Source organism: Notamacropus eugenii, chromosome 1 (assembly GCF_028372415.1).
Source record: "Notamacropus eugenii isolate mMacEug1 chromosome 1, mMacEug1.pri_v2, whole genome shotgun sequence".
NCBI lineage: Eukaryota > Metazoa > Chordata > Mammalia > Diprotodontia > Macropodidae > Notamacropus > Notamacropus eugenii.
The window spans coordinates 308,223,529-308,241,759 of record NC_092872.1 but is presented as its reverse complement, the minus strand read 5'-3'; the positions used below and the strand labels follow the sequence as shown (position 1 = coordinate 308,241,759).

The 18,231-nt window shown below is 36.2% G+C and overlaps 1 protein-coding gene across 3 annotated transcripts in view; it reads left to right on the top strand.

Annotated features, from left to right (window-relative positions):
• The window catches only part of ESR2 (estrogen receptor 2), a 104,123-nt gene that overhangs the window by 39,736 nt on the left and 46,156 nt on the right, over positions 1 to 18,231 (top strand). For all 3 annotated transcript variants that reach the window (XM_072629437.1, XM_072629438.1, XM_072629439.1), the window contains one exon: positions 6,506 to 6,622. In XM_072629437.1, the coding sequence (XP_072485538.1) occupies positions 6,506 to 6,622 (117 nt within the window). The remainder of the gene's footprint in view (positions 1 to 6,505; positions 6,623 to 18,231) is intronic.

Sequence of the window (18,231 nt, the reverse complement as noted above, 5' to 3'; positions counted from 1 at the left end):
AATTTGCATCTTTTGATTTAGTTTAGAATTCTTTCTGTTATATTATAAAGCTTTCTCCCTCCCCCCACCCATGTGCTCCTTCAATGAAGGAACAATTGTGAGGTAAACAGTTTGTCTTCAGTCTCTTCTCATCTTATGGTTGGCCTTTTCTTACTCCAGCACCTCACCTAGGCTAACTGCTACCTTCTAGGCTACCTTCTAGTATTGTCCGTTACCCAAAAATTACCTTTCATATTTTCCCTGAAAATTTTTAATTTCTCAGTGCTTCTGTCTTAACTAGCAGTCAAAGAGCAAATGAAGCTGAAACTAATTCCTGCTCTAAGGTATTAATTATTGGTGATAAGATGTCAAATTCACATTTTTGCCCAAGAAAATAAATCCTTAATGGAATATCAGCCCCACAAAGTATTTCTATCTCAGGTTCTTCATGATATTATCATAACTTGTAGGTGACCAGATCTAATCTGTCTATGCATTAAACTGTCTATCTTCTTTTTATTCTCCTGCATCTTTGCCTTTACTTTCATCTACAACATCTTTCTACTTCCTATCTGCCTTCTGTTTTCTCTTCCCTCTGCTCATTCAGAGTTCTTTGTAAAATCTCAAATCAGTAAAATACTGATGATGAAGCATGTCTCTTGGCAGAAAGGTAGTAGACCAGACACCTAGAATAAGGCATGTGTTTCCAGATTAGTATTTTATTTTGCTTAACTCCTATTATTTGTTACAAAGGAGAATTCTCTTGAGTTTCTTTAGGGAGTCCTTGGGAATGGAGAGTTATGTAATGAAACATCAGTAACACATAAAAATAAAATTGTCTCTCTTTTTTTGCTATTCCCCCATTACTATAAAGACCGAAGGTGTTGACAGCTCATCTCTGCTGACTCGTACCCCTACACTGATTGAATTGAAACCAAGAGATAGTGTCCAGACAACAGAAGAGGTTACTACTACCAAACTAATATTTTCATTCAAAGACTAATTAACATCTAGTTAAGCATGAAGTAGGTATCTGGGAAAGATAGAAGTAGAATGAAGAGGGAGGGATACAGAATAAGAAGGTATAAGATTCATTCATTCCTTTTATTTTTTCCTTTATTTCTCTGGCTTCCAATAAAGCCAAAGAAAGGTGACTTAGAAGACTGATAATCAGAAATTATACATATTATTATAACAAAAACTTATCAGAGAAAAAAAAGAGAAAAAAAGAGAATATTTTTAAGTTAACTAAATTTTCACATTTTTAAAAGAACATTTCCCCCCAAAATGGGCATTTCTATTATAAAAACTTTCCTAATGTAGTTTTAGTGATCTTTCAGTTACAGTTATAAAGGGTAGTATAGCTGTCACATGTTCTTTTGTGTGACAAAATTTTGATACTAGAGTATTTGGCTTTGTTTCAGAAGTAAAGTCATGATCTTTTATTGTATTAGCTACTTTGTGACTCTAAACTCTTTCTGAACTCTTCATCTTACTTTGTTTTCTAATCATTTTTTAAATGAATTTTTTGGGTCGAGGTTATCCTTGTAGAATCTTTTTATTAAACTAGTGAAATTGATTTGAATGGTTTTTGGAATTCAGGGAGATATGCTCTAGAGAAGACAGTAGAATTATGCTTAAATTTCAAAGGGAATTAGCAGGCTTTTCAGTTATAATCATTTTCAGGAACTAAAATGTATAGTTGTTTTCCGTTCTCAAAGAGGACCAAAATGACAACACACTGTCGGGGTCAAAGAACAGTGAGTCCAGCTGTGGCTGATCAGACCAATAGAAGCTCAGAAGGCTCTACCACAGATGGGACATAAATTGGCCATATGAATATCTGGAATGTAGATGTCTCTGAAGTTGCACATCCTCACGTTTCTTTTGAGTTACTCATAGAGCACAGGGCCTTCTTTGATGTAGGCACACCATGCTGGGTGGTTCTGTACCAGTGTCTCCCATATCTCACAATTGATCCCAAAGTTCTTCAGAGAGACCTTGAGAGTGTCTTCATATTGCCTTTACTGACCTCTACTTTGTGAGCACTTTGCCTTGTGTGAGTCCTCCGTAAAACGATCTTTTGCACAAATGTCCTTTAGGCATTCAAACAATTTGGCTCATCCATAGGAATTGTGCTCTCTGCTGCAGAATTTGGGTGCTGGCTAAAACACTATAGGGGAAGAAAAAAACTATGGTAGGATAATTAATTAATTACCTTACCTGTTTTTGTTTTTGTTTTTTGTTTTTTAAGAGGATTCCAAACCACTAGTTTTTTACATGGTAGGACCAAGGAAAGACAATATGTGTCTTTACTGTGTCTTTACTTAGACAACTGTGTCTAAAGTGATTTTTATTTTTTTTTGTCAAAGGACGTTTGAAGAAGGGTGTTCATTATTGTTATAATTCAATTTAATTACTTAATTAGTGCCTGCTTTCTGCAAGGCCTTGTGCTAGGGTCTATCCCTATTATTTATATACCCAGAAAAGTACACAGAAAGGTAGAGAGTGAAGATGGCAAGGAGAAATCTGAGGAAGTGTTCTTGGTATATTTGTTAGTGGTTTGACTCCCTCATACATGAAGAGAATTTGTGGATGATAGCCCTAGTGGAATTTCTTCATTTTAGAAAAGTGAATTTTTTCTATTTTCTTTAAAAAGCAAAACTATGTTGAAGTATATTTTCTCCTTCTCTTTGGAAGAATATTTATTCCAATATCACAAATTCACATTTAAAAAAAATTCAATGATAGAACAGTTCTGTAGGATGTATTATCCAAACTGCATGTTTTTGTGTTTGTGATGAAAATCACAAATCACTTTCATGAATCAGTGGATACTAGGGGAGTGTAAAATTAAATTAGTTCAGCTGTTAATTAAATCATCTTAGAAGCGGTGTGGCCATGACTGTTTTGTCCTTGAAAATCTTTTGATTATCTTTCCTCTGCCTTCAGAAATTGCTGTAGTTACAGAATGAAGTAGCAGTTTTGTTTTCAGGAACAGATTTAGAAATGCCCACTCGTGACACTTGGCCCACACATCCAAAAACCTACCTGTAAAAAGTCTAGCCCGGTAGTCTGCCTTGAATTTCCTTGGGTGACTTTTGTTCCAAAATTGAACTCCTAAGGTAGCATTTCCCAAACTAATAAGTCCACTGAGTGTTTTGAGGCCATATTAAATCATACTAGTAGCCAAGATTTACACAGTACTGTGAAGTTTGCAAAGTACTTTAAACTGCTATCTTGTTTTATCTTCACAATAACCTAGGGAGGTAGATGAGGAAACTGAGACAGAGGGTAAGTGACTTGTCACATAGCCGGCAAATATCTAAGGCCACCTTTAAAATCAGATCTTTCTGAATACTGGTCCAGTGCCATATCCATTGTCCTACCTAGCTGCCTCTATATAGATCTCTGGAACATTTAAATGGTTTTAGGGTAGGTAGAGATATGAAAAATCCTTTAATAGAATGGGACAAGCAAACATTGCAGCAAACTTTAGGGTGCCCCAAAAATCTTAGAGGAGTTTTAAGCTTTTATAATCTCAAAACTTTTAATAGTATCTAATAGACTTTTGGGACAGTTACATAAGAAAACAATGTATGGTAGTAGAAAGAACATTGATCTTAGAGTGAAAAGGCTTGAATTTGTACCCTGCCTCTCCTTCACACTGATTATACAGTTTGGGGCAAGTAATTTTACTCTAATGTACCTTAGTTTCCTCATCTGTAAAATGAGGATATTGGATTAGATGATCTCCAGTATCTCTTCCAACTCTAACATTCTATATGTCTGGAGTGAGCATTATATGGGAAAAATTTGGTATATGAAATGTTTCATAGGGATAATATTTAATATTTGAAATGAAAAATAAATTGATACAATCAAAATTTTCCCCATAGAACCTCTTGTGATATGGTTGGGAACACAATTAGGGAAATGGTGACCAAGGGAATGACTGACCTAGACAGCTGCTTTCCTTTATTCTAAGAAATCAAGGCAACAATCATTTATTAAGTGCCTACTATGTGCCAGTCACTGGGGATACCTAAAAAAGATTTAAAATGGTCCCAGCCTTCAAGAGGCTCATTATCTAATGAGGAAGAAGAAACCTACTTATCTACCTTGGCAGAACTACATTTGAACATCTCAAATTGAATAAGTTATGATGTCTAAAACTGAACTCATTATCTTTCCCCAAACTCTCCTGTTTTCTTATGTTTCCTGTTACTGTTGAAGGTATCAGCATCTTCCCAGTCATTCAGGCTTACAACCTAAGTGTAATTCACAATGCTGCATTCTCTCTCCTCCCTCATATCAAATCTTGCAAAGAGCTGTTGATTTAATCTTGGAATCATCTCTCACATATGACTGCTTTTCTCCACTGACACTGCCACCGTCTTGGTGCAGGTCTTCATCACCTGGTCATGTCTGGACTATTGTAATAACTTGCTTGTTGGCTCCCTGCCACAGCTCTCCCTATTCCGGTCCATCCTCCACTCAGCTGTCAAAGTGATCTTCCTAAAGTGCAGGTCTAACCATGTCACCTTTCTACTCAGTGAACTCCAGTGGCTTCCTATCATCCCCAGGATCAAATATAAAATCTTCTGTTTGACATTCAAAGCCCTTTCATAACCTGGCCTCTCCCTACATTTCCAGTCTTCTTTTTTTTTTTTTTTTTTTTTGGAGAGGGGCAAAGGAGAGCAATTGGAATTAAATGACTTGCCCAAGGTCATGAAACTAGTAAGTATGTCAAGAGTCTGAGGTCAGATTTGAACCCAGATCCTCCTGACTCCAGGGCTGGTGCTCTACTCTTTTTCACCCTTCTTAAGAATGCTATTTACTACCTTCTAACCCCTCATATACTGAGAAAGAAAGACAGAGGGAGAGGAAGGAAGGAAGGAAGGAAGGAAGGAAGGAAGGAAGGAAGGAAGGAAGGGAGGAAGGGAGGAAGGGAGGAAGGGAGGAAGGGAAGGAGGGAGGAAGGAAGGAAGGAAGAGAAAAAGAAAAGAAAGAAAGAAAGTTTTTCTTTTCTATTAAAGGGGACATCGCCCTGACTGCTTTTTAAAGAGGCCTGTTCACTGAATGGATATTATCTCACTTTAAATGAGTACCTGAAAAGGCCTTAGCTTAAAAGGCCAAGGTCTCCCATTGCATTCTGGGCTGTCTCCAATCATTCTGATGAATATCTAGTCACTGGATCCAGATGGCTCAGGAGAACAAAGTGAGGCTGGTGACCTGCACAGCCCTCCCTCACTCAAAACAAAGTCAAGTGCAAGTCATGTCATTATTTCTCTGATGTCATGGTCCTCTTCAAAAACGAAGGACAAACACAACAATACTCTGTGATTCACTGACACTGCTTTCTTTGCTATTTCTCTCACAAGATACTCTGGACATTTTAAATAACTAAATTCCTTGACTAGAATGTTCTCCCTGCTTGTCTTCTCCTCCTGGCTTCTTTCAAGTCCAAGCTAAAATCCTACTTTCTACAGGAAGTCTTTCCCCAACCACATTAATTCTAGTGCCTTCCCTGTTGATTATTTCCAGTTTATCATGTGTGTGACTTGTCTGTACATAGTTTTTTGCATGTTGTCTCCCCCACTAGAGCTTTTTGAGACCAGGGACAACTGTCTTTTGCCTTTTTTGTATCCTCCATCTCTTAAAACAGTGCCTGGCATATTGCAGGTGCTAAATAAATACTTATTGACTCACTGACTCATAGAAACAATGTTTCAAAAAGTAATTAAGTATAGTTGAAATAGTCCCATTAATATTCTACTTAATGAATACGTGAGGTTTGCTAGGCTTCTGTGGGCTAACCTTGAAACCTAATTACCATTTATGATATTGTTGCTATGGGGAAATAGATTCAGAATTCAAAACAAGGACCAAGAAAAAGTTGGGAACACTTCCAGAAGAAGTTTATTGACAAAACACATCAGATTTTCCATGTTGAGGCATTGTTTCTTGTCTTAATTTTCATTAAGATTGCAAGTTACTTGGCCTTTTTTGTTTACCCCTTATCTGAATGCTGTGGTCTTTCACACACACACACACACACACACACACACACACACACACACACACACACACTAAATTTTATATTGAGAATGTAGGGAACAAAGCAGAAAAACGTAGATAAGCATGGAAGTCTGCCACCTGTTTGCATGACTGTCTCAATTTTGTTCCATGTACAAATAAGTTCGAGAGATTTCTAATTGTACCCATATTTTCAGAATAAAGTAAGAATGCAGAGGCAGGAAATAGTAATCTAAGTCAGGTTACTTAGAGCCAAGAACACTGGAATATTCTAAATGTCTTTAATCTTTGAACCTGCATGCTTTTCTTTGATTCCAATGACACCTCGTGGGTTTTCCTTCATGCCGTTAGCATTCGGTCTTTTACCTGGTAGGAAGAGAGAGCAAAGCATTTCAGCTATGCTGTGTTACCAGTGTTGTTCACTAAAAAGTGCCTAAACAAAATATCGTAACCATAAACCTCCTTCTTTCTGGCCTTTTTTAAATAGGACATAATGATTATATTTGCCCAGCTACGAATCAGTGCACAATTGATAAGAATCGACGCAAAAGTTGCCAGGCTTGTAGACTTCGGAAATGTTATGAAGTTGGAATGATGAAATGTGGTGAGCATACTTCTGTGTTTATTGTATTCTACTCACCCAAGGTCTTTTTATTAACTATATTGTTTTATGCTATATTAGGTATAACATACATATAATATGACTATATAGCTATATTGGCTGGTATAATTGCATATTATATGAATATGTAATATAATTTAATTAATGTAATATAGAATTATATTGCCTAATATATATATAATGTAATATATAATTAAATTGCCTAATATATTCATATGTGAACATAAATTGCTAATATAATCATATATCATATATAAATATATAAATTATATTGCCTAATATAATTATATATTATGTACAAAATATATAATTATATAACCATATCATTAATTATATTATTTGAATACTGAATTCAACTTTAATGAAACCAAAAGTTTAACAAAATGCACCAGTTTATTCTATGCTGTTCACCCAAAGTCTTATGATATTTTCTGTAGATAACTGAATTCAACTTATAGTGAAACCAAAAGCTTATCAAATAGCAAATGCAGTGCGAAATGGACCAGTGGCTACAGAGAGAGGAGTAAAGGAAGCTAGGCTACAATGATTGTCATGAATCTAGAAGGGTTTTGATTAGCCATTCCATGATATGACAGGATTTGGGCCAAGCCTAAGACGGCAGAGGCAGAGAAGATTGTGGATGATTTCTGTAATGCTTTAAAATCTTTCGGTGTGACTCTTTGATAAAAGGATGCCTTGACTGTTAATCAAGGACTTGTAGTTTCTCCTTGATGATGAATTTCACTTCCTTTCCTTCCTGCTCCCTGCCTCCCCCCTTATGCCCTCTACATGTTTTTGTTGTTCATTCATATCCAACTGTTCATGACCTCATGGACCATATTGCTCATGGAGTTTTCTTGGCAGAAATACTAGAGTGGTTTGCCATTTCCTTCTCTAGTGGATTAAGGCAAGCAGAGGTTAAGTGACTTGCCCACAGTCACACAGCTGGTAAGTGTCTGAGGCTGGGTTAGTCATATACATTCAATGAACCATTTATTAATTGCAAAGCACTGGGCCAGATTGGTTGTTGCTGTTGTTGTTGTATTCATCCTTCGTTTTTAAAGAAGACCATGACATCAGAGAAATGAGGACATGACTTGCACTTGACTTTGTTTTGAGTGAAGGAGGGCTGTGCAAGGTCAGCAGCCTCACTTTTCCTCCTGAGCCATACGGTTCCAGTGACCAGATATTCATCAGGATGGACCAGGATGGAGATGGGCCAGGATGCAATGGGAGACCTTGGCCATTTTAGGCTAGGCCTTTTGATGTACTCACTTCAAGGAAGGTAATGGCTATTGAATGAATAGACTTCTTTAAGCAGCAGTCAGGAAATGGTCCTTTTAATGAGCAAAAGAAAAAAAAGAACTAAATGAGAGGGAAAGAGAAACTGTTACTATTGATAATCACTATAAGGCAGCCATTAAGTAGAACTTGGGCAAGGACTTGTTGTTGTCCAACTTATGGGCTTCCGAGTGCACTGGGTTTAAGATTTTCAGAGGAGGAACGAAGGAAGGAAAAAAGGAAGGAAGGAAGGGAGGGAGGGAGAAAGGGAGAAAAGGAAAGAAAAGTACATCCATGGTGAGCATACAAAGAAAAAACCCAAAATCCCCATTGTCTGGCAGCTTATAATCTATTGGCAGGTGACAACAAAGGGAAAATACATATATAGATATGTGTATGTATATATCTATATATGTATATACATATGTATGTGTATACACATAAATGCACATGTATGCATATGTACATATCTGTATGTATATTTATATGCCTGTGTATGTGTGTACATGTATGTATATGTGTATGCATATATATGTACATACAAATGTGTATCAGATAAGGTAATTTAAGGAAGAAAACCTACATCAAATTGATATACTTAGGAAACTTCACAGAACAGGTGTTAGAAATGAGGTGAAGGCATATTCCAGGCATGGGGAACAATTTATGCAAATGCGTAGAGGCAGGAGATGAGATATTTAGTTCTGGGCCTAGCTAGTGGTCCCTTTTGGTTGGAGCAGAATTTGTGAATAATCGTTAAAATGGACATTTACACACAACTTTGAAGTTTGAAAGTTTTAAAGCACTTCAGCTTCAAAGCACATCTTAACAACCCTCTGGGGTTATCATTATCCCAGTTTTACAAAGGGGTTACTGAGGCTCAGGCGGTCATCTAGCATATATTAAGCACCTACTGTGTGCCAGGCACTATGCTTAGCACTGAGCATACAAAAAAAAGCAAAAGACAGCCCCTGCTTTCAAGGATCTCACAGTCTACTGGGGAAGACAACATGTAAGTAAGTAAATACAAACAAGGTCTTTTTATTCAGTCATTTGCAGTCATGTCTGAACTATTTGTGACCTCATTTGGGTTTTCCTGACTCCAAGCCCAGCACTCCATCTACAGCATCACCTAGTTGCTCAAATAAGATATAAACCAGATAAACTGTAGATAATCACAGAGGGAAGGCCCCAAGATTAAGGAGGACTGGGAAAGCCTTCTTGAAGAAGGTGAGATTTCATCTGGTAACTGAAGGAAACCAGGAACTATGGAATATAAAGATGAGGAGGGAAAGAATTCCAGGCATAGAATTGGAGAGAATTCTAGGCAGGGGAAATGCTTGGACTCTGGAGATGGAACACTGAGGGACACTAGTGTCTCTGGATCCCAGAGCATGTGAGGATATGTAAGAAGACTGGAAAGGTGCCAAGTCATAGAGGACTTTCTAAATCAAACAGCAGATTTTTATATTTGACTTTGGAGGTAATAGGGAGCAACTTAATCAATCACAACAGAGGTTGATTAAATAGAAGGTGATATGGTCAGACTTGCACTTTAGGAAGATTAGTTTAATAACTGAGTGGAGAGTGGACTGGGGAGAGATTTCAGGCAGGGAGGATTAGCCAGTAGGCTACATCACCAACATGATTTAATAGTCCAGGCATAAGGTGGTAATAAATGTTAAGTAATTTGCCTGTGGTCCCATAGAGCATATTGCAGAGAGAAATCAAACAGAAATCTTCCTGACTCCAAATCCATTCTGGAAAGGTAAGTCAAAGTAAGGTAGCAGAAACCTTTAAATGCAAACTAAAGAGTTTTGCATCAGTGGGATGTTTTCAAGAGGGAGAATGACGTTGTCAGATCTTTAATGTAATAAGGTTATTTTGGCTGAGGTGTAGAAGACAAGGGAAGCAGGGAGATCAATGGGGAAGCTTGTAGAGTTGTCGGATGTCATTTAGTCAATAGGCATTTATTAAGTGCCTACTATGTGCAAAACACAATGCTAAGTGCTGGGGATATAAAAAGAAGCAAATGACAGTCCCCATCCTCAATGAATTCACTATTACATGATGGTGTGGGCCTGATTTAAGATGGGAGCTACTCAAGGGAAGAGGAGAGGGATGTGAATTGACAAGACCTGGAGATTGCCTGGGTATGGCCAGTGAGTTTAGAAGCAAGAATCAATAATCATTCCAAGCTTACATATCTAGATGACTAGAAGGATGGGGTGGTGTCTTAAGAGGAAAAGCAGTCATTGATTTTAGACATGCTGTTTGATTTTTCAGGTGGAAATGATAAGAGAAAACAGAGTTTAAATGAGAGAATCCGAATTCATGGAAGAATGTCACCAGGGTAGAAAGTGAATAAGGATAGCTACAGGGTGCTAGATAGAGTCCTGGGCCTGGAATAAGGAAGATTCATCTTTCTGAGTCCAACTCCAGTCTCAGGTGTGTGACTCACTAGCTGTGTGACCCTGGGCAAATCACTTAATCCTGTTTGCCTCAGTTTCCTCATTTGTAAAATGAGCCGGAGAGAGAAATGGCAAACCACTCCAGTATCTTTGCCAAGAAAATCCCAAATGGGGTCACAAAGAATCAAACAGGACTGAAATGACTGAGCAACAACAAAAGAAAGTGAATAAAAGGGCCAAATGGAGTAGGAACTGAGAAGAAGCTGTTTGATTTAGCAGTTAAAACATCACTAGTATTGTTCAAAATATACAATGAGAGTGTTACAAAAAAACAAAACCTGAGAGGCATCATCTTTCACACCACTTAATCTTGCTACTGGGGAAACTAGAACCAACTTAAATGCCCAACAAAAGGGGGATAGGTAACTAAACAGTGGTGCTTAAATAAAATGGAATACTATAAGACAGACAAGGGCAAAGAATATATAAAAAGTTAATTATCTCATGGTCTCCCAACCATTCTCGAAGTTAGGTTCCCATAACTAGATTCTTTCCTTATTTTGAATCACTTCCTTCTTTGGTATAACTGAATATCTTATAGAAGAAGATCTTTTGATTTCTATCATAATAGAAAACCATTACTTACTTATTTTATTCACAGAACTGGAGCTCTAAAATGAGATAGCATTGATCTCTAATGGCTGTCATAGCTTTAATCATCAATAACCATGATAACTCATACTTATATATTACATCTCCATTGTTTGCAAAGTCCTTTATATAAATTATCTCATTTTAGGTACAATAAGTATTATCTTCTCTCTTACAGATTAGGAAACAGACTTAGGGAGATTAAGTGATTGACCTATGGTTATATAAAGAATAAACTTGAGAGGAGGGGTTTAAACACAAGTCTTCTTGACTCCAAGACCACAGATCTCCCTTATGAACTCCCTAAGTTTCCTTTCTTTCAACTTTAGAATCTCTTGTTATCTTCTTGCCCTCGTCCCTGAACAAGGATCCCTCCTCCCTGCCAAGGCTAACCCTTGCACATGTGCATTCGATCATATATTTTCCAGTCTACTGCATGGCCTTGTTAATAGTAATCATCCTACCTTGTCTTACATCTTCAATTTTTTTGGTTCTCCACTGATTTCCCTTCTCTGTCTATAAATATTTTCTGATTTCCCTTATCATTAAAAAAAAATCAAACACAGAAAAATCTTCTCTAGGGTCTGCTATCCTTTCAACTACTAGGCTATTTCTCTCTTTCCCTTCAAAGTCAAACTAACCTGCTAATGGTTTTCTGGCTTCTAATCTCCCTGCTCTCCAATACATCCTCCACACAGCTGCCAAAATAAGATTGCCCGAAGTATTGCAATCCTATGTCACCAGTCTCACTATATTTCTTCCTTCTGTTCCTCTCCCTCCTCACATCTTTCCTAATCTATACTTCTAGGATAAAATACAAACAATTCAGTCTGACACTTAGAGCTCTTTGCAATTTGGCTCTAGACTATTTTTTCAACCTTATTTTATATTTCTTTCTTTTACACACTCTACTTTCCAGTCAGATTGAACTACTAAATCTTTCCTGAACTCTTGCCATTCCAATGGAACCTGGAGCTGGAAACTCTAAACTCTAATCTAGCCTCAGGCAATTACTAGCAGTGGGATGCTCTGGAAGGCACTTAACATCCATCTGCCTCAGTTTCTTTCATCTATAAAATGGTGGTGATAATAATAATAATATCTAATTGCCCAGGTTGTTTTGAGGATAAAATATTGGTAATGCTCTTTGAAAATCCTAAAATACTATATAAATGCTAGATATAATTTTTTTAATGATCTTCTCTCTCTGAGTATAAACATAGATTTATATACCCAGAATTCACTGCTTCCTCAACCCTGATTCTTGGAATTCCCAGTTGCTTTCAAGAACAGCTCTCTCCTGCCTAAAATTACCCTTTATTTACTTAATAATTATTATTATTTCTATAGAAAACTTTTATAGAATGCAAAGCACTTCAATAATAATAGAAACAATCATCATCATAGTTAGCATTTATATAGCCCTTCCTATGTGCCACACACTGTGCTAAGCACTTAACAATTATTATCTCATTTTATCCTCACAACTTCGGAGGTAGGTGCTATTAAGACACCCATTTTACAAATAAGGAAACTGTGGCATACCAAGGTTAAGTGACCTGCCCAAGGTCACACAGTAAATATCTGAGGTCATTTCTGTGTTCATGTTGTATGTTACCTCCTAACTCCCTAGCATATAAACTCCTTGAAGGCCCTGGATGTATCTGTTTCTCTCTCATCTCTACAGTGCCTTGGACATAATAGACAAACATTTAATAAATGTTTGAATTGAAACGGGATTTGAAAATCAATACCTTCACTTTCTAACATCATGATGTTTTAAAGAAGTAATAGGGCCATTATTGTAGGGAATGCTGAACAAAAGCCTATTGACTTGGATCATTTTATTGCTGAGAAAAGCTGTCCTTCAGAGTTGACCAGCATTCAGTGTTGTTATTTATGTACACTGCTTTCCTGGTTCTGTTCACTTCACTTTGTATCAGTTCATATAAGTCTTTTCAGGTTTTTCTGAAAGCATCTTGCTTTCTCATAGCACATTAGCTATCAGTTTGTTTAGCGATTCCCCAATAAATGGGCAGCCTCTCGATTTCCAATTCTTTGCTACCACAAAAAGAACCAGCATATCATTTTTTATGGTTGGACATTTCTTTGACATTCTTTCCCTCGCTTCTTTTTCTATGGAATTCTATGGAATTCCTTGTTTGTCATGTATTTCAGCCTTTTTGTGGCCTTCATCCACTTCTCTCTTAACCTCTGGGTGGTCTTGAATTTCAGTTCCTCAAAGACTACTATGTTCTATAACTTGCAGTTATACACTTTTCACCTTCAATACCATCAAAATTATATTGCCACCAATATAGATCTCTGAATATTTTTGCAACTGCTTTTCTCACCCTTTTTTTTTCTTGGTGCCCTTTCTACTTCCTCAAGAAGTATGTCCAGGACTATGATATTAGAGTCTAAAATGGTGGCTCTACTACCCTTGATAGTGAAAATAGTTTGGAATAAAAATCTTTACAAAATAATTCCATTTTTCAAAGCCCTTGAAATAGCGCTGCTTAACTCATCCTCTTACTGAGCTTTTTTTAATTAAAAAATTATTAAGTAGATAAATGCCAACAAATATGAATATTTTCTTACATAAGGAACTAAAAAGAAGAAGCTTGAATAGGACACATGAATTTATTACATACAACTCACCAAGCTTTATTTATTTTATTTATTTATTTATTTTCAGTGTTCCACAATCACTACCATACAACCTAGATTTTTTCTTTCTCTCACTCCCCTTCCCTCCCCTCCAAATCCCCCCTTCCTCCCCAAGATGACATACAATTTTATATAGGTTCTACACATACATTTCTATTAAATACATTTTCACCATAGTCATGTTGTTTTGAAAAATTAAAATGAATGGGAGAAATCACATAACAAGCCAAAACATAATACAAAAGAAAATGATCTGCTACAATCTGCAATTGAATTCCATAGTTCTTTCTCTGGGTGTGGAATGCATTTTGCCTTAAAAGACCATTGGGAATTTTTTAAGTCCTTGCATTGCAGTGAAGTTCTAAGTCTACCAGAAAAAATCCACACACACTGTGGTTGTTGCTGTGTACAAAGTTCTCCTGGCTCTGCTCCTTTCACTCAGCATCAGATCATGTAAGTCTTTCCAGGACTCTCTGAAGTCTTCCTGTTCATCATTTCTTATACAATAGTATTCCATTATATTCATATACCATAATTTATTCAGACATTCCCCAATTGATGGGCATCCCCTTGATTTCCAGTTTTTGGTCACCACAAAGAGTGCTGCTATAATATTTTTGTACGTGTAGGATCCTTTCCCATTTTTATGATCTCTTGGGGATACAGTCCTAGAAGCAACTGCTGGGTCAAAGGGTATGCACATTTTTGTAGCCCTTTGAGTATAGTTCCAAATTGCTCTCCAGAATAGTTGCATCAGCTCACAGCTCCAGCAACAATGAATTAGTATTCCAACTCTCCCACATCTTCTCCAACATTTACCATCTTCCTGTTCTGTCATGTTAGCCAATCTGATAGGTGTGATGTGGTATCTCAGAGTATTTTGATTTGCATCTCTCTAATCAATAGCGATTTAGAGCATTTTTTCATATGACTATAGATAGCTTTATTTCTTCCTCTGAAAACTACTTGTTCATATCCTCTAACTATATATCAATTGGGGAATGACTTGTATTCTTGTACATTTAACTCAGTTCTCTATGTATTTTAGAAATGAGGCCCTTATCAGAGACACTAGTTGCAAAAGTTCTTTTCCAGTTTTCTGCTTCCCTCCTAATCTTGGTTGCGTTGGATTTGGTTGCGCAAAAACTTTTCAGTTTAATGTAATCAAAATTATCCATTTTGCACTTCATAATGCTTTCTATCTCTTTAGTCAAAAATTCTTCCTTTCTCCATAAATCTGATAAAAGCACTATCCCTTGCTCCACTAATTTGTTTATAGTATCACTCTTTATACCTAGATCATGTACTCATTTGGACTTTACTCTTGTGTATGGTGTCAGGCATTGTTCAGGCCCAGTTTCTGTCAAACTATTATTCAGTTTTCCCAGCAATTTTTGTGAAACAGTGAGTTCTTATCCCAGAAGCTGGGGTCCTTAGGTTTATGAAACTACTAGTAGATTGCTATATTCATTGACTATTGTGTCTTGAGTATGTAGCCTATTCCACTTGTCTACCCTTCTGTTTCTTAGCCTGTACCAAGTGGTTTTGCTAATTGCTGCTTTATAATACAATTTGAGATATGGTAGTGCTAGGCCATCTTCCCTAGCATTTTGTTTTCATTAGTTCCCTTGCTATTCTGGACCTTTTGTTCTTCAAAATGAATTTTATAGTATTTTTTTCTAGCTCTAGAAAATAATTATCTGATAGTTTGATTGGTATGGCACTAAATAAGTTAATTAATTTAGACAGAATTGTCATTTTTATTATATTTGCTCGGACTACCCATGGACAACTGATGTTTTTCCATTTACCTACATCTGATTTTATTTGTGCGAAAAGTGTCTTGTAATTGTATTCATATAGTCCCTGGATTTGTTTTGGTAGGTAGACTCCCAAATATTTTATAGTGTCTACCCTAGCTTTAAATGGGATTTCTCTTTCTATCTCTTGCTATTGGGCTTTACTAGTAATATATAGAAATGCAGAAGATTTGGATGGGTTTACTTTGTAACCTGCAACTGTGCCAAAGTTGTTTATTATTTCATGTAGCTTTTTATTTGAATCTCTGGGATTTTCTAAGTATATCATCATATCATCTGCAAAGAGTGATAACTTAGTTTTTTCTTTGCCTATTCTAATTCCTTCAATTTCTTTATCTTCTCTAATTGCTACAGCTAACATTTTTACTACCATATTGAATAATAGTGGTGATAATGGACATTCTTGTTTCAACCCTGCTCTTACTGGAAATGCATCTAGCTTATCTCCATTTCATATAATACCAAGCTTTCTTTAAATTTGTTTTTCCTTCTATTTCCTGTCTAAGGTGATAGTACTTACAGTATCACCTTATATCATCCTTTTTTGTAAGATTTTACAAAGGAATTTTCAGTTTAAATTGGTGTGGCCCTTGACTGCCTTATCTTTCCACTCAGAAAGAAAATCAAACTAAGATAATTTTGCTAGTTATAATAATCTATTTGAAATTGTTCAGTTGTTATTGATGTACATTCTTTCATTTCTTATTTTTTAATAATTTTCTTATAAGGTCAGATTAGAATTTTAAGTAGACACTACTTATTTTTTCTCATTTTTTCATTTTTCTAGTTTTGTATAAATATTGATCTTTGCTGTAACAAGTCAATGGTTTCCTGATGTGAGAATGACTTACATCTCAGTAAAAAAAAAAAAGTTGTCCTGTCTATTAAGAAGGCTGGGCATTCTTTCCTCCCTTCTTAGACAGGATTTTCAATTCTCTTATTCATCATTTCTGTCATGGACTTTGTTGATTCCCTTAATGCAAACTTCTTCCCTCTCTTTGTACATAGTTGTTGGTTGTCTCTCCCTGAAGACTGAACTCCTTGAGATCAGGGACTTTTTTGGTGTTTCCTTATATTCCTAACACTTAGCATACTTATTATATGTTATAATAAATCATGTTATATTAAATATATTTGCAAATATATAAATTATATTAAATAAGCACATGCTGATAAAATGCTTGTTGATTGATTGTGGAAAAATACCTTAATTCTTCCCTTTTCTGTCACACTAGATTTTGAAATTTTTGAAAGCAGCTCATGCATCTTACTCCTATTTCTATCTCTTGCTGTGCTTAGCACAGTGTCAGCTTCATATTAGATTATCTATAAGCATTTGTTGAATTAAATTAAATCACATTTACTTCGAATAGGAAGTTCATTTGTACCCATATACATTCTGGAAAGGAGAACTGAATGATTAGAAATTTGCTATTATTTCCTTAGCTATACTTGCACCTATACATTTTGTGATGGAAATATAACTGGTCAAGTGCTTGCACAACACTATTAGGTCACTACCAGAAATATTTGCATTTTAGACTTTAAATCTTGCCAATAAATGGACTAAATTTGCTTCAAAGTGCCTCTGAAAGGAAGGTCTCTTATCTCTGAGGATATTTATTTTGAAGTTAGTGGAAGGTAAGAGACCCTTTCTGATTTCTTTTGTTCATTCATTCATTCATTTGCTTATTTACTTGTTTGTTTGCTTGTTTATTTATATTTGGAAGATTAGGTTCCAATCCTGGGCTACTGTTTTAAGTTAACATTTCTTTTAAAAATAGGCAGTGGTAGAACTGAATTTAGACAACAGACCATTGATACTAAGATAAAGAAGCTTACATATTTTAACTGCATTTAAGCCAAAAGAATCCGTTAAGGGAAAAAATTCCTGATAAAATCAGGCCTATGCCTAGTCTTATGCTATCCCAGCAGTTTACACCAGAGCTACCACCAATGCCAATTTCTTTACCACCAAGGATTTTTTTAATATCACCTGAGAAAATGTACCAATCTTAAATCCGGAAAACAAGCCTCTTTTTAACAATCCTTGTAGATATTATTATTCAAGGTGTCAGTTTACAAATCATAAAGGCAGCCATTGTGTTAGTATACAGATGATAATGTCATTTTTTCCATGTTATAGAATCCTAGAGTTGAAAGGGACCTCAAAGACCATCTATTTCACTCTGAGCAAGAACACCCCCAACAAATAGGCATCTATTTTCCACTTAGACTTCTGGCTCTGGGTACCTCAGAGGGCAACCTGTTCACTTTTGGACTACTTTAATCAATAGGAAGTTTCTCCATTATATAAAACTGAAATCTGCCTCTCCAACTTCTGTCCACTGATCCTAGTTCCACCCTCTGGAAGAGAACTGATAGATGGTCTGCTAGTCAATAAACCTTTATTAAATGCCTAATATGTGCCAGGGATCCTTGTAAGTGCTGGGAATGCAAACAAAAGCAAAAGAGAGTCTTTGTTGTTAAGGAGCTCACAATCCTGTAGAAGGTAGGATTTTGGTTGGAACTTGAAGGAAGCCAGATGAGATGATGACATGAACAGAGATGAAAGGGAAGAGAATTGCAGAAATGAGGGACAACCAGTAAAAATGTCCAGAATCACTGGAATTGGAGCCAAGATGGCAGAGTAAAGATAGAAACCCTCCTGAGCTCTCCCCTAAAACTGTCTAAATGCCATTTTAAAATGACTCTAAATAAAAATCTAGAGCTGTAGAACCCATAAAAAGACAGATTG